Source organism: Callospermophilus lateralis, chromosome 3 (genome assembly GCF_048772815.1).
Source record: "Callospermophilus lateralis isolate mCalLat2 chromosome 3, mCalLat2.hap1, whole genome shotgun sequence".
NCBI lineage: Eukaryota > Metazoa > Chordata > Mammalia > Rodentia > Sciuridae > Callospermophilus > Callospermophilus lateralis.
Window position 1 is genome coordinate 29,758,461 of NC_135307.1, and position 16,919 is coordinate 29,775,379.

The 16,919-nt window shown below is 37.5% G+C and overlaps 1 protein-coding gene across 7 annotated transcripts in view; it reads right to left on the reverse strand.

Moving 5' to 3' along the window:
- The window catches only part of Znf410 (zinc finger protein 410), a 38,173-nt gene that overhangs the window by 20,391 nt on the left and 863 nt on the right, over positions 1-16,919 (reverse strand). For 4 of the 7 annotated variants that reach the window (XM_076849886.2, XM_076849885.2, XM_076849881.2 and 1 more), the window contains exons 2-8: positions 14,602-14,636; positions 13,274-13,331; positions 12,072-12,207; positions 8,771-8,989; positions 7,037-7,228; positions 3,416-3,566; positions 2,598-2,779 (exon numbers count right to left, since the gene is read on the reverse strand). In XM_076849886.2, the coding sequence (XP_076706001.1) occupies positions 2,598-2,779; positions 3,416-3,566; positions 7,037-7,228; positions 8,771-8,989; positions 12,072-12,207; positions 13,274-13,331; positions 14,602-14,612 (949 nt within the window). In that variant the 5' untranslated portion in view covers positions 14,613-14,636. Of the gene's footprint in view, positions 1-2,597; positions 2,780-3,415; positions 3,567-7,036; positions 7,229-8,770; positions 8,990-12,071; positions 12,208-13,273; positions 13,457-14,601; positions 14,637-16,919 lie in introns of all 7 variants that reach the window. The other 3 variants (XM_076849883.2, XM_076849882.2, XM_076849884.2) reach the window with 3 other exon arrangements.

Sequence of the window (16,919 nt, forward strand, 5' to 3'; positions counted from 1 at the left end):
ACAAGAAATAGTGTGAAGAGTGCCTTGAAACTGAGAGTGCCTAAGATAAGTTCAAAATCCATCAAGTGAAGCTGATATGGTAACAACACATGAGCTAGGTTGCAAAGCTCGTGTTCTTATCCTTTGCAATCAGCTAATCCTAGCAGGAAGAGCAGGAGTTGGTAGCACTGGTCTTGGCTGTAGTGTTCTTTTAGACAATACCACACAGTTAATTTGGGAACTGGAGTAGTCTCTAACTTTGGCGGGGGTGGGGGTGGGGTGGGAGGGTGCTAAGCATGTGCTCTACCACTGAGTTATACCCATAGTCCTTTTTAATTTTTGAAACAGAGTCTTGCTAAGTTGTCCAGGCTGGCCTTGAACTTGAGATCCTCCTGCCTCAGCCACCTGAACAGTAGGCATTATAGGCTTTCACCACCATATCCAACTACCTATAATTTTTTTGAATGCTATCTGTATAGTAGTAGTACCCACCCCAGAAAGATAGATGCTCAAAAAGATGCTCAATGAAGGAACAATATGCTAATACCTTTGACAAAGGTCATGAAAACAGAAAATTTTAATAATAAGGTCAAATGTTTAACAAGATAAACTACAGAAATATGAGGATTTAGAAGGATTCTACCTCAGAATATAGAGGTAAGGAATCTCTTCATCAAGCTAACCTAGGGGACACAACCTACCTATTTGGAAACTTAGAGGGCCGTGATTTTACCAAGATAAAAGACACGGAAGAATGAAGAGGAGGTTCAAGAGGCAATTCAGCATAATGGTTAAGAAAGAACATGGGCTTTGCAATCAGCGAATCCTAAATTCAAATCCTAATATTACCACTTATTAATAAGGGGAAGATAATTTATGTCTCTGAGAACTGGCTTTTGATCTTATTATATGAAGATAATACAATTTCAAAAGATTATTCTGAGGGTTAAATAAGATAATATGAGTTTAACAACTCAGCATAGCTCTTGGCATACACTAAATTCAGCAGCTTTAAGTGTTAACATTACTGCTAAAAAATTATCTCAAAGGCCGAGTTGTCAGGATTTGAAAATAAAATCCTTGGAAGAGCTTTGGAGCCATATCATAATTTAAAATCCAACTCTGCCATTTCCTACATATAAGATGTTGATTTCATTTAACTCTCTAATCTTCTGTTTCTTTATCAATAAATATATTATTTAATGTTATATTGAAAATTAAAGGAATTAATGTGCATGCGGTTGGTACATATTAAAGTGCCTCAATAAAAGCTTGTATTACTATATTAACTATTATTAAGACTCAGATCTGAATGGCAAATTATTCAATTGAGGTTTGAGATTATGAGAGTACAATGAGAAAAATGGAAGAAAACTGAAATTCTGAAATTGGTGAGCAATAAAGACATTAACAGAGAAGAGGGCTAGCAAAAGTTATAATAAAGGGGAAAAAAATAGGTGAAATAAGGTCATACTTTAACGTAAAAAAATGTTTGAAGATGTTCAGTGTTATCTCATGTTACAAAGATGATGAGCAGCAAGAGGATGAAGTTTCTGAATTTAACAATCCGGGCTGGTAAACTCACTTCTTAGCTACTCAGCTGGTTTTCTTATTCTTTTATTAAAATTGCTTTCTTGGGGCTGGGGTTGGGGCTCAGTGACAGAGCACTTGCCTAGCACGTGTGAGGCACTAGGTTCAATCCTTAGCACCACATACAAAAAATAAGTAAAATAAAGGCATGCTGTCCATCTACATCTACAAAAAGTTTTAAAAATTACTTTCTTAGAGCAAGTATAGTTTACTTTCTCAAGAAAGCTGAAAAGAGAACTATTCTGCCCAAAATAGATATAGAGGTTATATCAATCTAGAGACTCATGCCTAGAAAAATTGCGGCTTCAGCTCACGCTTCACCTTTAATTGAACCTGCTATCACTTCAAGAATGCAAGAATGAACAAACAAACAAAGTGGCAAAAAAGCAGAGAACAATTATACTTCCTCAGATGGTCATCTGGGTTCAGTGCTTATGTTTTGGCAACAGACTAGCACATGCTTGAAAAATCATGTGGCTTGGAAAATCACCCTTAGATTCTTAGACTAAGAATCAAGGAATCTATTTTGCTCCCTTGACACCAACATGCTGTTTGACCTGGAACAAGTTACTTTGCATTCTATTTCGCATGATGTGAGGTTCTCTCAAGAAAGTAAACTCCTTAGAAGTCGCGGATTACATCTTTTGTATTTTTCCCCACTTTGCCCTATTTAGTGTTCTGTATGGTTTGTGCCACTCAATGTTACTGTCCAAAATACAAGAGGTGCATTGTTCAGAAAAATTTGAAAACAGACTGATTTTGTCCATATCTCCTCACATTGTTCCTGAGAAGGTCTTATATCTCTTCCTACCATTAGGTTCCTAGAGGCAGAAATCAATACTATCTACTCCTCACATACAGATAAAATTTGATAAGTCACTGTATGAATTAGAAAGTACTGCAAGGCATTTGAAAAAAGAAATCACATCTTCAGAGTTCTAGCAATAATTCTACCCCTTCACTTTTATTCCCACTTGAGTCTTTCCTGAGGATAGGCAAGCAAGTGCTCAGCCCAGGGTTGCACACACCTGTGTGGATGCGCCGGTGGTTCTTCAGGTTTCCAGCTGTAGTGAACTGTTTACCACAGCTGGATTCAGGGCACATAAAAGGCTTTTCCCCATTGTGGGTCCTCATGTGCACCTTTAGCCTCTGCAGCACATAGAAGCTTTTCCCACAACCTTCTGCAGGGCAGATGAAGGAGCGGTCATTTCTGCAAAATTAATTATATAAATAACAACACCTGGAAATACTCTTTACTAGAGATGACAAGTCAAAATTTCTATTGACTCTCAAGGCAGACATTAAATTCCAAACCTGAATATTTCAGACTTAACCTGAAGAAATTGTTAAAATTACAGATGCCCAACTTCCTCCCAATACTAATTTCCTAGGTTTAGGGTAGGAGCTGAGATTTACGTATTATATTTTAAATTCTCAAACTATGTTTTATAATGAGATTTGAGAATTCATACTTTTAAGATATTCAGGTAACAATCTAATTTACATATTTATTAGGAAAAAGGTAAACAATGCAAATCTTTCTTTAAAAAAAAAACAAGGGGCCGGGTTTGTGGCTCATCAGTAGAGCACTTGCCTCATATGTGTGAGGCACTGGGTTTGATCCTCAGCACCACATAAAAATAAACAAAATAAAGGTATTGGGTCCATCTACAACTTAAAATATATATGTATATACATATTGTGTGTGTGTGTGTGTGTGTGTATAAGTTAGCTGGAGTCCCTGCTTCAATTTGTCAATTCCTTTAATTTATTAATTCAGGGAACAAGTTGCTCTAAAAGCATCAGTGTTTTTAAGCTCCAAATATGAGACCTCAGAATTGCTCACCGATGAGTTTTGAGGTGGTACTTGAAGTGAGCTGGCCACACAAATGTCCGGTCACAACCTTCAACTGTACACTTGAGCTTCTTTTCCACTTGGGGAAGTGGTCCAGAATCTTTGGGTTGTCCATCACCAGAACCAAGGTGGACATTTTCTCCTGTAACAGAATCATGTATTTACAACCCAGGGAAGGACCCTGCTCCAATACTGAGGTTCAAATAATAGAACTCATATATTTAACTCCTAGTGATATTTTTTTGGGGGGTGGGGGGTACTAGGGATTGAACCCAGGAATGCTTAACAACTGAGCCATAGCCACATTCCCAGCTCTTTTTACTTTTATTTTGGGATGGGGTCTTGCTAAGTCGCTTAGGGCCTTGCTAAGTTGCTAAGGCTGGCCTCAAACTTGCGATCCTTCTGCCTATGGACTCACTGGAATTACAGGCATGCCCCATTACACCAAGCTTCTAATGATAATTAATCGGATATCTATCTTCATCTTCTCCACTACCTCTGTACCTGTTTTAGAACAGAAATGAGGGTGTTCCACATCCTCTTCCCCTTATTCCAGAGAACTACTGACAGCTATCATGTTTTGTTTCACAAAACAGGGCCTCTTTGACAAATGTAGAAAATATCCAAAATGGTTTCCTATCAGAAATCTCAAAATGTAGAATTAAACCTCTTTTTTATTATATACATTGGTGGGGAAACAAGGAGATCAACACCCAAAGTGGGATGCTATAGAAAAGGCTTAAAAGTTCTGGGCTGGGTAATAGCCAGGGACTATTATCTATAATCCATCTATAATCCCAGCAACTCAGGGGGCTGAGGCAGGAGGATCATGAGTTCAAAGCCAGTCTCAGCAACTTATTGAGACTCCATCTCTAAATAAAATATAAAAACAGGCTGGGGATGTGGCTTAGTGGTTAAGCATCCCTGGGTTCTATCCCTGGTACTGAAAAAAGTTAGAGATAATATCTACTAGCATAATGCTTAATAGAATAAAAGGAGTTGAGTGGTAAAATGTGCCTTGATTTGTTTTAAATGAAAATAGTTCATTAAAAACTTGTATAAATTCCACATTAGTAGACATTATTCCTTTTATTTCATCATCTTCAAGACACAGTTGGAAGCTGGGAGGATGGTGCACACCTGTAATCCCAGCCACTTGGGAAGCTGAGGCAAGAGGATCAGAAGTTCTAGGTCAGCCTTGACAACTTAGTGAAACTGTTTCAAAATAAAAAATAAAAAGGGCCAGGTATAAACCTCTGAGTTTAATTCCTTCTACCCCCCACCCCCACACACACACACACACATACACAAGATTTCAGTGCTAAAGCTTGGTTTGTGATAAAGACAATGCTGAATCATGTCATCCTAATATTTGTCACAGGTTTATGAGAAAAAACAGAGTCAGACCTAAAACAAAAAGATTAATGGCATGTTACATAAGCAAAGATTTTATGCCTTTTGGTAGTGGTTTGAATATATCCATGGTTCTCAAGCTTTAACACACATCAGAACCAAGTTTCTGATTTAGTAGGCCTGGAATGGGGCCTGAGAGTTTGTATTTTTAAGTTGCCAGGCAATGCCAATGATAAAGGGTCAATGTTTTGAAAATTACTGGAGAAAATAGCACAAATTGCAGGCATGCCTAACTTTAAAAAAAAGCATGAAATCCATCATAGGTAATTGTAAAATTGCCATGAGCAGCCATTTAGTTTTAATAAAACACCATCATCCACCATACTGACTTAATATTAATCTTGTTTTATAGTTTTATTTGTTAATGGATGAAACTTTTGATTTCACGGTGGTGTAAGAGCTCTAAAAGCTTACACAGAACTTTTGATTTTACATATTTAAAAACATTATAATAAAACAATTGAATATAAATTCAGTATTTCCCCCCCTTTAAAATATGTTCTCTTAGTGCTGAGGGTGTAGCTCAGTGGCGAAGTGCTTTGCCTAGCGTGCACAAGGCCCTAGGTCCAATTCCTAGTACTGAGGAGAAAAAAATTGGTGGTCTGCTGACAGCCTGCCCAGAGAAATAGTTTTTGAAATACAGAACTTTTTTGCTAATGGGAATGGAAACTGTATGGAGGCAAGGAACCTATATGATATCCCCAAGGTTCCCTCCCAGCCTGAGTGGCCTGAAGTTTCATCTGACATCTGGCCTCTTTTAAGAGCAAAACAAGCAAGTATACCACAGAAAGAGGCTCTGATGGAAGAGTTTGCAACAAAGACAGAGGGGCAACAGAGTCCTCAAGATTCCAGAGGTAAGAGGGAAGAAAGGAGTCTTAGGTGGACTCAAGACTTCCTAGAAAAATGTCACTAAGCCAGGAAGGCAGAAATATATTGTCTGGGAACCATAGGTTCAGCCATAGGTTTACAAACCTCCTGGCTCTTGGCAAGAGTTGGGAGACAGACTATGAAGCCTCAAAGGAAAAAAAAAAAAGCCTCAGAAAAGTTGTTCCCAAAGCCTCCAAGCAGAGTTCCCTTCCTTCCCCTCTCTAGCACTGGGCCCCATCTGGGAAGGAGGCATATCTGCCCTTCCTTCAGTGTCTGAGCAGCATCTACTTGGCAGCTCTCTCCAGACCCCTGATGTTTTAGGCCTTCAAACTCTTGACATATGGATGTTACTATCTACCTCCAGCTCTGTGTGGGACCCAGGAATCTGGCTCCCAAGATCACTGTTCTTCAGTAACCCATCATGTCACATTAGGGCTCCAGCACATTCCCTGTCCAGTTTCTCCCTTGCTCAGAGAACCCAGGTCACAACTCCTCAAAGCTTCCATACTACCTTTCCTATAGGTTCTAAGGTCTCCACAGTCCCAGGACACTCACTTTTGTTCAATGAGTTCTACTAGACAGGCTCTGGGCTTGAGTCCAGACATCAGCCCCCCAAAATCCAACAGAAGGGCCCTAACTTGCACTTGCTGGTCTATAATGAGGGAAGCCCATGACCCTGTCAAGGCCGAGAGATGGGGCATTAACTCCCCTCCCCTAAAGTTGCTCAACCCCAGGGATACGTACTGCCTTGACTGCCCGGCTGTTCTGTGAGATCAACCTAGCAGGTGACTAAGGTTTCAAGTTCCCAACTTCCTGCTCTGCCCGCTCTCCTGCTTCAGATTGCTAGGCCCCGGAGCTATCTGCAGACTCCCTATGCACCCCAGCCCACACACCAGCAACTCTAGAATTGTGCAATGGCCTAAGTGGGGACTGAAGGATGCAGGGTCTGGATAGGAGTAGCATAGGGCACTGTGCAAGGAAATAAGGAAGGAATTGCTGAGCTGAAACCCCAGCCTCACCAGGGTTGAGGGCAAGTGACTTTACTACTCCTGAGCCTAGGCTGGGTGGTGGTGGTGGTATGGGTTTAAGAAAAAATGCTCTGTATATTATCTGAAGTAGAGAATTAAAAATACTAGTTTAGTTGATTCTGCACACAAATCTGGCATGGCCAAGTTATCTCACAGAAAATAAGACAAGCAATTTACACATTTGTAGCCTTCCATTCTCATTAATAAAATAACTTGGATTATATACAACTCAAAATATAGCTCTTACATTACCACAATCTCTTTGCATGGAATAGTGGCGAAGAAAATGCCATGGGAGTCTCACCATTGCTGCTGGTTTTTGCACTCTTTGCTAGTTGTGCACGAGTAGCAGCAATCAAACTGTCATGGGCCAACTCCTGAACCCGGAGGAACCATGGAATGCTACTGTCCGTGCTCTCATTGGAGAGGAAATCATTCCCTGAATCCTCTGCCTCATCTTGTACAAACACTAAGTGCTCAGCTGAAGAGCCCAGACCTGGAGAACAAAAGGACATATGAAGGTTAGTCAACAAGTAATCCTTCTGTTTGCCCTGGCCCAGAAACTCTGTATCCTGAACCAGCTATTGGAGGTCTTTGCTTCTTACCTCAAGCTTCTGTGCTCACAGATGATTAGACTATCACTTTCCTACTCTCAGGCCACAGGCTTATTGTTACCTTGCCTCCTTCTGTTTCAGAGGCAAAACTGTTCTTCCTGGCAACCAGGTTAACCCCCACCTCTAATATTCCAACCCCACTCTTCAGTCATCCCTTTCTGTATACTTCCATTTTTGATCTCTCCCATTTCCATCCTATTCCTCTCTACTGGACAGCTTTTCCTTCTAGCCTTTAAATGTGTTCTAACTCAAGTTTCTCCCATCTTTATTCTTTAAAATAATAGAAAACCTTAAGTGCTTTTCTAGTTATTACCTGTTTCTTCAAAGTCAAGTTTTGTGAACAAGTGTACCCTCTAACTTGTGCATCCACTTTCTCACCTTCCATCTACTCCCCATCTCTTTAATTCTGTCCTCTACACCCACACTACTCCCAATAACAACTGCTCTTGCTAAAATATTCAGATATATACTTCATCTCACTAGCCCATCCTATAGTATTTGGCATGATTTAGTATCTTTTCTCCCTTAAAACTTCCCTACCTTGGTTTCCCACCCACTATTCTCTCTCAGTTCTCTTCACTCCCTTCCAGCTGTTCTTTCAAGTTCTTCTTGTTGCCCTCTTAAATGTGTGGGCTTTTCCCTCACAAGGTTCCAGGCTTGCCTTTTTTTCTGTTCATGCATCAATCTTCTCTTGAATCAAAGAGAAAACTGTTTCATACATTTCCTGAACGCTAATCAACACCTAAACTACTTATTTCATATGAGACCTCTCTAGAACTCTGGATTCCTGTGTCTAACTTTCTGAAGAAAACTTCCTTCTAAATGTCCCTTCAAAATCTCAACTTCAGGGTCTGGAATTGTAGCTCAGTGGTAGAGCACTGCCTAGCAAGTGTGAGGCACTGGGTTCAATCTTCAGCACCACATAAAAATAAATAAAATAAAGGTATCGTGTCCATCTACAACTAAAAAAAATTTTTTTTAAAAATCTCAACTTCAGGCTGGGGATGTGGCTCAAGCGGTAACAAGCTCGCCTGGCATGCACAGGGCGCTGGGTTCGATCATCAGCACCACATAAAATAAAGATATTGTGTCCACTGAAAACTGAAAAATAAATATTAAAAAAATTCTCTCTCTCTCTCTCTTTAAAAAAAAAAAAATCTCAACTTCAACAGACATAAATTGGAACTTATCATCCTACCCCACACCCTGTTCTTCCTATGCTCAACTGTATCAGTAAATGGCACCATCTAATTTCCCAAACGAGATATGTTTAAATCATCCTAGAATCCTCTCTCTTGTTCTACATGTTCATTTTGTCACCAGACTATGAAATTTCTGAAAAATAATAAAGCTTCTAGTGAAATATGTCCCAACTCCAATATTTTCATAAGCATGAGAAAAGTTCAGAAAAAGATAAAGAATACCTGCTCTTGTTAGGTTAAGAAGAATAAAAGAAGTGCTATCACTTGGCTGTAGATCTTGCAACAAACTAGGAGACTCTGGAGTAGACAAAAACTCCGGGGACTTCTGAACAGTCTGAGCCCTCGTCTCCTCTCCGTCTGGGCCCACATTCACCTGAAGGCTTCTCAGTACAGCTGATGAAGGGACCTCCTTGGAGGAGTTAGTATGATTTGGAGCATCATCTAGTAAAGGGAAAACACAGCATTACCTCCAAGGAGAACATCATTTTGAAACAGTGTCTAATACCTATGTAACATCTCTTAGTATCTAGCACCCTATAAAAACAGTGTTCTCATTTTAAAAATACAAAACTTGCCTCAGAGAAAAACAGAGACGGCTTTAAAGGTAATCAGACAAAATGTGAAAAACAGATTTCTCTTGACACCTGACATAGCTAATAGCCAATAATCTGCATTTGGACATTACAGAACTTAGTCCTTTTTGAAGTCAGAACTTTTTCCTTAAAAAAAAAAAAAGCTACATTATGAATGTTAAGGGAGGATCTAAATTTTAAACCTTTTTCTTAAAAGTTTAACTTTTTAGTTCACTTTTATAACATGTACACGACAGTTCTGGTGGATAATTAGAAGGGGGAAAAACAGCCTTGGAATAAAAAAAATCTCACAAATTTATTAATATGTTTCATTATATAATTCTGGGTTTATACTGAATGTAAAGAAATAATTCAGGGCTGGGGGTGTAACTCAGTAGTAGTGATTGCCTAGCAAGCACAATGCCCTGGGTTCAACTCCCAATACCTCTAAGAGAAATTTTTTTTTTAAAAAAAATTCAGATTTGACTTCAAGAACTTCATTCTATCTGGATACAGTGGCACCCACCTATAATTCCAGTTACTCAGGAAGCTGAGGCGGGAGGATTGCAAGTTCAAGGCCAGACTGAGTAACTTAAGAGAGATCTTATCTCAAAATAAAATTTTAAAAAGGGCTAGGGTATAAGTTCAGTTATAGAGCACTTGCCTAACATATGCAAGGCCTGGGTTCAATTCTCAGTACTGAGGAGGTGGGGGCGGGGAACACACATACATGACACTTTGTTCTAAGTGATAGAAAAGAATTTCCAAAGGTTTTGGTTGCAATATAATGAGGAAACTGCACTTCAACACTGAAGTATCCAATATTTCAGAGGTTTTAACATTTTTTAAAAAGGCATGTATCACTTCTTCCTCTTTTAAGTAGGTAACAAGATTATAGAAATAAGTTGGGCACATGCCAAAATCCCAGCAACATGGGAGGCTGAGAAAGGAGAATCACGTGTTTGAGGCCCGCCTCAGCAACTTAGAAAGACCCTGTCTCAAAATAAAAAATAGAAAGGGCTTGGATGTGGCTCAAGCAGTAGTGCGCTCGTCTGGCATGCGTGCGGCCCGGGTTCAATCCTCAGCACCACATACCAACAAAGATGTTGTGTCTGCCGATAACTAAATAATATTAAAAAAAAAAAAAAAAAAAAAAGAAAGAAAGGGCTGGGATGTGGTTCAATGTACCTAGGTTCAATCCCTAGTACCAACAAAATGAAACAAAACAAAAATAAAAGTGAACAATATGGGGGCTGGGGTTATGGCTCAGCAGTAGAGAGCTCGCCTTGCATGTGCATGGCCCTGGGTTCGATCCTCAGCACCACATAAAAATAAATTAATTAATTAAATAAAGTTAGTAAAAAAAAGTGGACAATATGTCCATTTTCATTAGGCTTTGGCTTAATAAAGGTGCACGATAACGTGAATGTACTTACACATAAAGATAAAAATCTTAAAAGTTCATATAGTTCTGTTTGTCATATTACAACATTAAGTAATAAATATTCATCAACAAGTGGCATGGATAAGGAGTTGTGGTATACTTTATATAACAATACCATACAGCAATGTAACTAAACAAACCATAGCTACACACAATAAGGATAAACTTCACAAATATAAAGTAAAGGAAGGAAGGTACAAAAACATATAGATCATATGATTCCATTCATTTAAGGTCCAAAACCAATTAAGATTATACCACATTGCTTAGAGATATATAAATGGGTGGGTAAATTTGGAAAGCAAAGAAATGATTATCACAAAAGTGAGGACACTGGCATTCTTACAAAAGAATGTTGTTATCTTTATAGGGGAAAAGCCTAAGTAGGAGCCAGGCAATGGCACACTCCTGTAATTTCATGGACTCAAAAGAGGCTGAGGTAGGAGAATCCCAAGCTCAAGGCCAACCTTAGCAAATTAGAGCCACTCTATCTAGAAAAAAAGGGAATGTAGTTCACCGGTAAACTGTGTCCAATCCCTAATATTGCAAGGGGAAAAAAAAAAATCAAAGAATACCACCAAAGGACATTAACTAGAAGAGTTTTTAACAAACTACTTAAATTGTCAAACAAGCTAATGTTTACTTACTCTCCCTGATAAAACACTAACACTCCAAATTTCAAAACAAAGATCAGAGTATAAGGAATTTACTACATCCAAAAATAATATTCTCCTTGCCAATAATCAATTGACTCCCATCCAAACCTTATCTCCCTACCTGTGCTCAGCATTTTATTTCCTCTTACTTCTCCTGAAGCATCCTCACCAACATCCTACTATTTCTTTCTGTCTCAGTTTCTCTAACTGGCTCTTTTTTTTTTTTCAGCATAAAACAACCCCCAAATATCTCAGATCTAAAAACAAAAACAAACAAACAAAACCCCTAATTTCCACCTACCTTACCTTTTTCCTTCTCGTAGCAGAACAGTCTTGAAAAAATACCACTAGTTACTTCCCCAATTATGCTGGACTTACTTTGCATTGATACCTCAATCTACAGTCACTTGGTTTTCTATCCACTTCACTCTGTGGACAACCAAGTTCAGTGATGGATTCTTTTTAGACTCTATCTTCTCTGGGCCCCTTAGGAACATTTGATATTGACTTCCCTTGTGTTCCACACTTCCACTCTATATTGATATTCATCCTACTTCAATACCCTACTTTATACCCCTTACCACCTGTTCAGATTCTTTTGTCTTATCCTATTCCTTCAACAGGGAGTTCCAGAGTTCTGCCTTGACCTTCCCCCCCCCCCCACTGTCACACTGAATCATGATAGCAGCCATTCCTGTGGCTTAAACAACTGATACACTTATGACTTTCATGGTTACTTTTTCTCTATGACCAGTCAATTGTAAAGTCAGTTATCCATTCCATCAGGTACCATAGAGTAAGCTAAGCTCTTGGGACTTCTTTATCCTATCTCTGGTGATCTTTGTTTTTACCTGATAACATTAGCCGACTGCATTCTGAGGCCTCGGTCACCGGAAGTAGGGATAAGCAAGTAATGTCTTTAGCTTCTGATTCTACTAGTCCCTGTCCCAATGGGATGGAGGTATTCTGAACAAACTGTACCAGGAGCTGAGGGGGGAAAAAAGGCAACACTAAGATATAGAGGTTATTAGGAATGGATCTAAACCTCTGAGTTTATGAAAAGGTAATGATGAAGTCTTGACTGCACTAGGTTTAGACATTCAAAGAAAAACTAGGTTGTTATTTCATCAATGTTCATTGTTCTAGATTATTTATATAACTAAACCCACCCCATCACTTTCCAAATAGAAAATATAAAAATAATTTTAAAATGAAGGAGTACTTTAAAAAAAAAATCAACCACACTACACTGATTACATCTTACAAAGCATTTTTCTGTGTACATTTAACCTTCACATTAAATTGGCTAGGACTGAATATGTATTTTACAAAGAAGAATCAAGATGAGGACATTAGTGTCTTATCTAAGATCATACGACTAGCTAGCAGTGCCAATCTTCGAACTTAAGTAATCAGATTCACTAAAATTAAAGTGAGGAAAAATGAATGAAATAAAATGCTTATTTTTATTAAATACATTTATTAAAATATAATGCTTAGCCAGACATGGTGATGCATTAAAAATTAGAGGCCAGCCTGGAAAACTTAGAGCTAACAATGTGGCTCAGTGGTAGAGCACTTGCCTAGCATGTGTGAGGCTGTCAGTTTAAGACCAAGTACCACACATACACACAAACCAAAGAAAAAGATACCCAATGTGTTCATATACAAAATTAATACAAGAATGGTTTGTGGTAGAAAATATTTAAATACATATACACATACACATTACTTATGTTACATGGCATACTCTCGCCATATATTTATATATAAAATATTTTGTCATTATATAACTATCCAAATAATTTTACACTTCCTTAAACAACAACCAAAAAAAAAAAAAATCACAAAAGACAAAAAAATTTTGAGAAAATACTTAGTAATGAAAAATAATAAATACTTACAATCAAATCCGTTTGGTTCACAAGACCTAAAATATTTAATATTTACTATCAGGTCTTTATAGAAAAAGTTTACTGATCCCTGAACTAATAATGATAAACTCTGAAATACAACCCACCAAAAGAAAAGGAAACAAGCTGAGTAGGCTCACCTCTGGTTTGGATTCTAACTCATCTGATAACATTGATTCAGCTTCCAAAATCCAGTAGCTGTTTAGGGAACAGGTTCAAAATTAATTCAGAGTCAATGACACCTTCCTGTTATGCTCATGTTCCTTTAGAAAACACTATGCTCTTTCTGTAAGATGCTGAACTAAGTTGGTAATCAATTTATCCTAAAATAGGGATAAAAAAGAGAGAGACAGCATTAAGAACAGTGAGAAAATACAGCTAAATAAGTAAAATATCCAAAAATAATAACAAACAAAGAATTCAGCTCCAATCCCTTGTTTTAAAATAGAACAAGTGAACTAGGTGTCAAAACCCAAAATGATGTTTGTTTCTACTTCTAAAATCAATTCTAAGGAAAGAACTTAACTACAGAAAAAGCTAGAACCAGACACAGTGGCACATACTTGTAATTCCAGCTACTTAGGAGGTTAAGGCAGGAGGAATCATAAGTTAGAGAACAACCTGGGCAACTTAGTTGGACCCTGTTTCCAAAAAAAAAAAAAAAAAAGGATCGGGGGTATAGTTTAGTGGTGATGCATTCCCAGGTTCGATCTCCAGTACAGGGGGGAAAAAAGGAAAAAACTCAAAGATGTTCACAAACATGTGACAAACTGGAAGCAACATGTAAACACACATATATATCCAACAATTAAGGAATTGTTGATTAAGTATGGCACCGTCACTTCAAAATAAGGTTATGAAGACACTGCGGCAACAAAGAAAAATTATTACATTAAATTATAAAAATAGGGCTGAGGTTGTGGCTCAGTGGTAGAGCGCTGGCCTAGCATGTGTAAGGCACTGGGTTCAATTCTCAGCACCACATATAAATTAATAAATAAAGATCCATCAACAACTAAAAAATATTTTTAAAAAATAAATAAACTATAAAATAAAATGATTATATTTGCATTTTTAAAACTAGTTATGATAGGCACAGAACAAAGTCAAAGGAAATTCACACAGCTATGATAGTAGTTAATATTGTATGGTAGGTTGGTGTGACTTATTTTTCTTTTCTTGATTTTTCCAAGTTTTCTAAAATGTAATTATATTGTATTGATAATTTTTATTTTTATTTATTTATTTATTTTTTTAGAGAGAATTTTTTTAATATTTATTTTTTAGTTTTCGGCGGACACAACATCTTTCTTTGTATGTGGTGCTGAGGATCGAACCCGGGCCGCACGCATGCCAGGTGAGCGCGCTACCGCTTGAGCCACATCCCCAGCCCATGTATTGATAATTTTTAAAAATACATTAAAAAATAGTCAAAAGTGGAGATGTAGCTCAGAAGTAGAGCACTTACCTAGCATTCATGAGCTCTGGGATCAATCTACAGTACTGCACAGGGAAAAAAAATGACAAAATTTGAATAGTGTTTCCCAGATGTAGTGTTCTTGGGACCCTGATGCAGCTGTTTTCTCCCTGTAATTTAAATTCTTTCTTTCTTCTTCTCCCCCACCCCAGCCCCGACCTTTTCTTTCAAGGTCCCAAGGCCTTGTGTATACTACGCACACAATCAACCACTGAGTTACTCCCCCAGCCCCAAATTCTTACTTTCTAACAGCTTAATTTTTCCCCTAGGAATCTGTCATGTAAGTCCTTTATTTGTTGCCAAAATTGGGAACACTGTGTAATCATACATATAAAATGTACCTAAGATGAAGTTTTCCATTAATACCAGGGTTGGCTAGATAGTTACAATAAGACAGACTTTACAAAAAGGGCATTTAGAAGTAATGGAATAAATATTTATTGTTTGTTGGTTTCTTCTCCCTCTTTCCAGCTGTCTGAGATTCTCATTTTTCATTGCAAAGAAATAACAATTTACAAGATATAATGAAAACAATCCTTTTAAGTTTTTCACCTGAAGTATTATAAATCCCTGACTTTTCCATCCACATACATTTTTCTCACTCAAGCACTACAACAACATAATAATTTATCCATTCATCTTTTTAGAAAGAAAGGAATTAAGGCTCAATAAATCACTTGCCCAAGTTATTAAGCTGCAAAGCCAGGACTCCTACCCACAGAGCAAGTTGGCATAAATAGCTGAATGAATAGTGATTACATCTCTCTAATTTGTAAGGCCAAAGAATTCCTTTACCACAATTCCAGCTCACTCTCAACAAGCCAAGAAATTACCAGATGTTTGTTTAGGTTATCCTTAAAGTTCCTCCAACTTTGAGATTCCATGATTGTAAAATCTCCAAGAAACCATACAACTATTTACTGACCTTTATATGTTAACATAATATTTTTTAGTGTTTTTAATCTAATAATAATACTTTAAAATTAACAAAAACATTTTCTGAAACAACTGGATATCCATATCATAACTGAGTACTACCCTACAATTTTGGTGGCCAAGTTTATGGTTTGTATGTGTACTGTATGATAAAATAGAGAAAAGAAGGCACTAGAATAGGCAAGCTGGATTCAAAATAATCACTACAAGAGTACCTTATCAGGTGTACTAGGTAAACCTCTTCTTTAACACAGAACTTACTAAGTATATTAGCTGGTAGTATAGTGACAAATATGCAATTACATTTGTTTCTATTCCCAATTCCAATACCCATTTAACAAATTTCAAAAACTGTAATGCAAATCTTTTAAGAAAATAAGTTTCACTGAGAGTTCACAGAATATACAACTCACCCATTTTAAAGAGTACTATTAGATTGTCTTTGTCTTTAGTATATTCACAGTTGTGTAACCATACCACAAATTTACATTTTGATCACCCAAAAAGATACCCTGAAGTCACTTCCCATTTTCAAGTTGTCTTTACTATGAGTTTAAAGGGATTCCATACAAGCATTCCTATAAGCAGATAGTAAGTACTGAATAAATATTTGTATATGAATGAATGACCTTTCTTATGAACTCCAAATCTTCATTTCTAACTGCTTGCTGGGTATTTCTATATATAATTCCAACAGCATCTCAAACCTAACAATGTACAAAATCCAGATTATCATCTCCCCTAAACTTGTTCTTCCTGTTATTATCTATTTCAATTATTGCCCAATTTTCTTCCAACTCAGCTGCAAATTCTAGATCTTTAATAATAATCTCACATTCTCTATATTTAAATAATCCCAGTAATTCTGAGTCCCCCAAATTTATTCCTACTGCAATGCCTTATTTAGGTCTCTAGTCTCTTTCAACTACACTATTAAATAGGCTTCTACCTGGTCACCTGGCCTTTAAAATTCCCCTTTCCAACCCATGTTTATGCAACCAATCCAGTTATCCCTCCAAAACACAAAAATGCTTGTCAACCCCCTTACTCAGTCGTATGCCTCAAAATAATGGTCAAACTCTAACGGTAAATCTCTTCATTTAGAGATAACCTCCCCACCCCCGCCAAAGCTAGAGACTGAGTAATTCACCCCCACCCCAAAATTTGACATCTACTTGAATGCAAAGCTTAAACTAGAACTCAAACCTGACAGACAGCAAGTTTAGTTGCCTTTTATTCTACCTCACACTAAGATAATACAAAGAGGAATTTCTCACAGCCTAAACAACAACAAAAAAGCTGTCTTTATTTTAAAGTATTTCTTTTATTCTCTTTGCAAATATGCTGTGTTGACCCTGTTGCAAAGTGAGGCG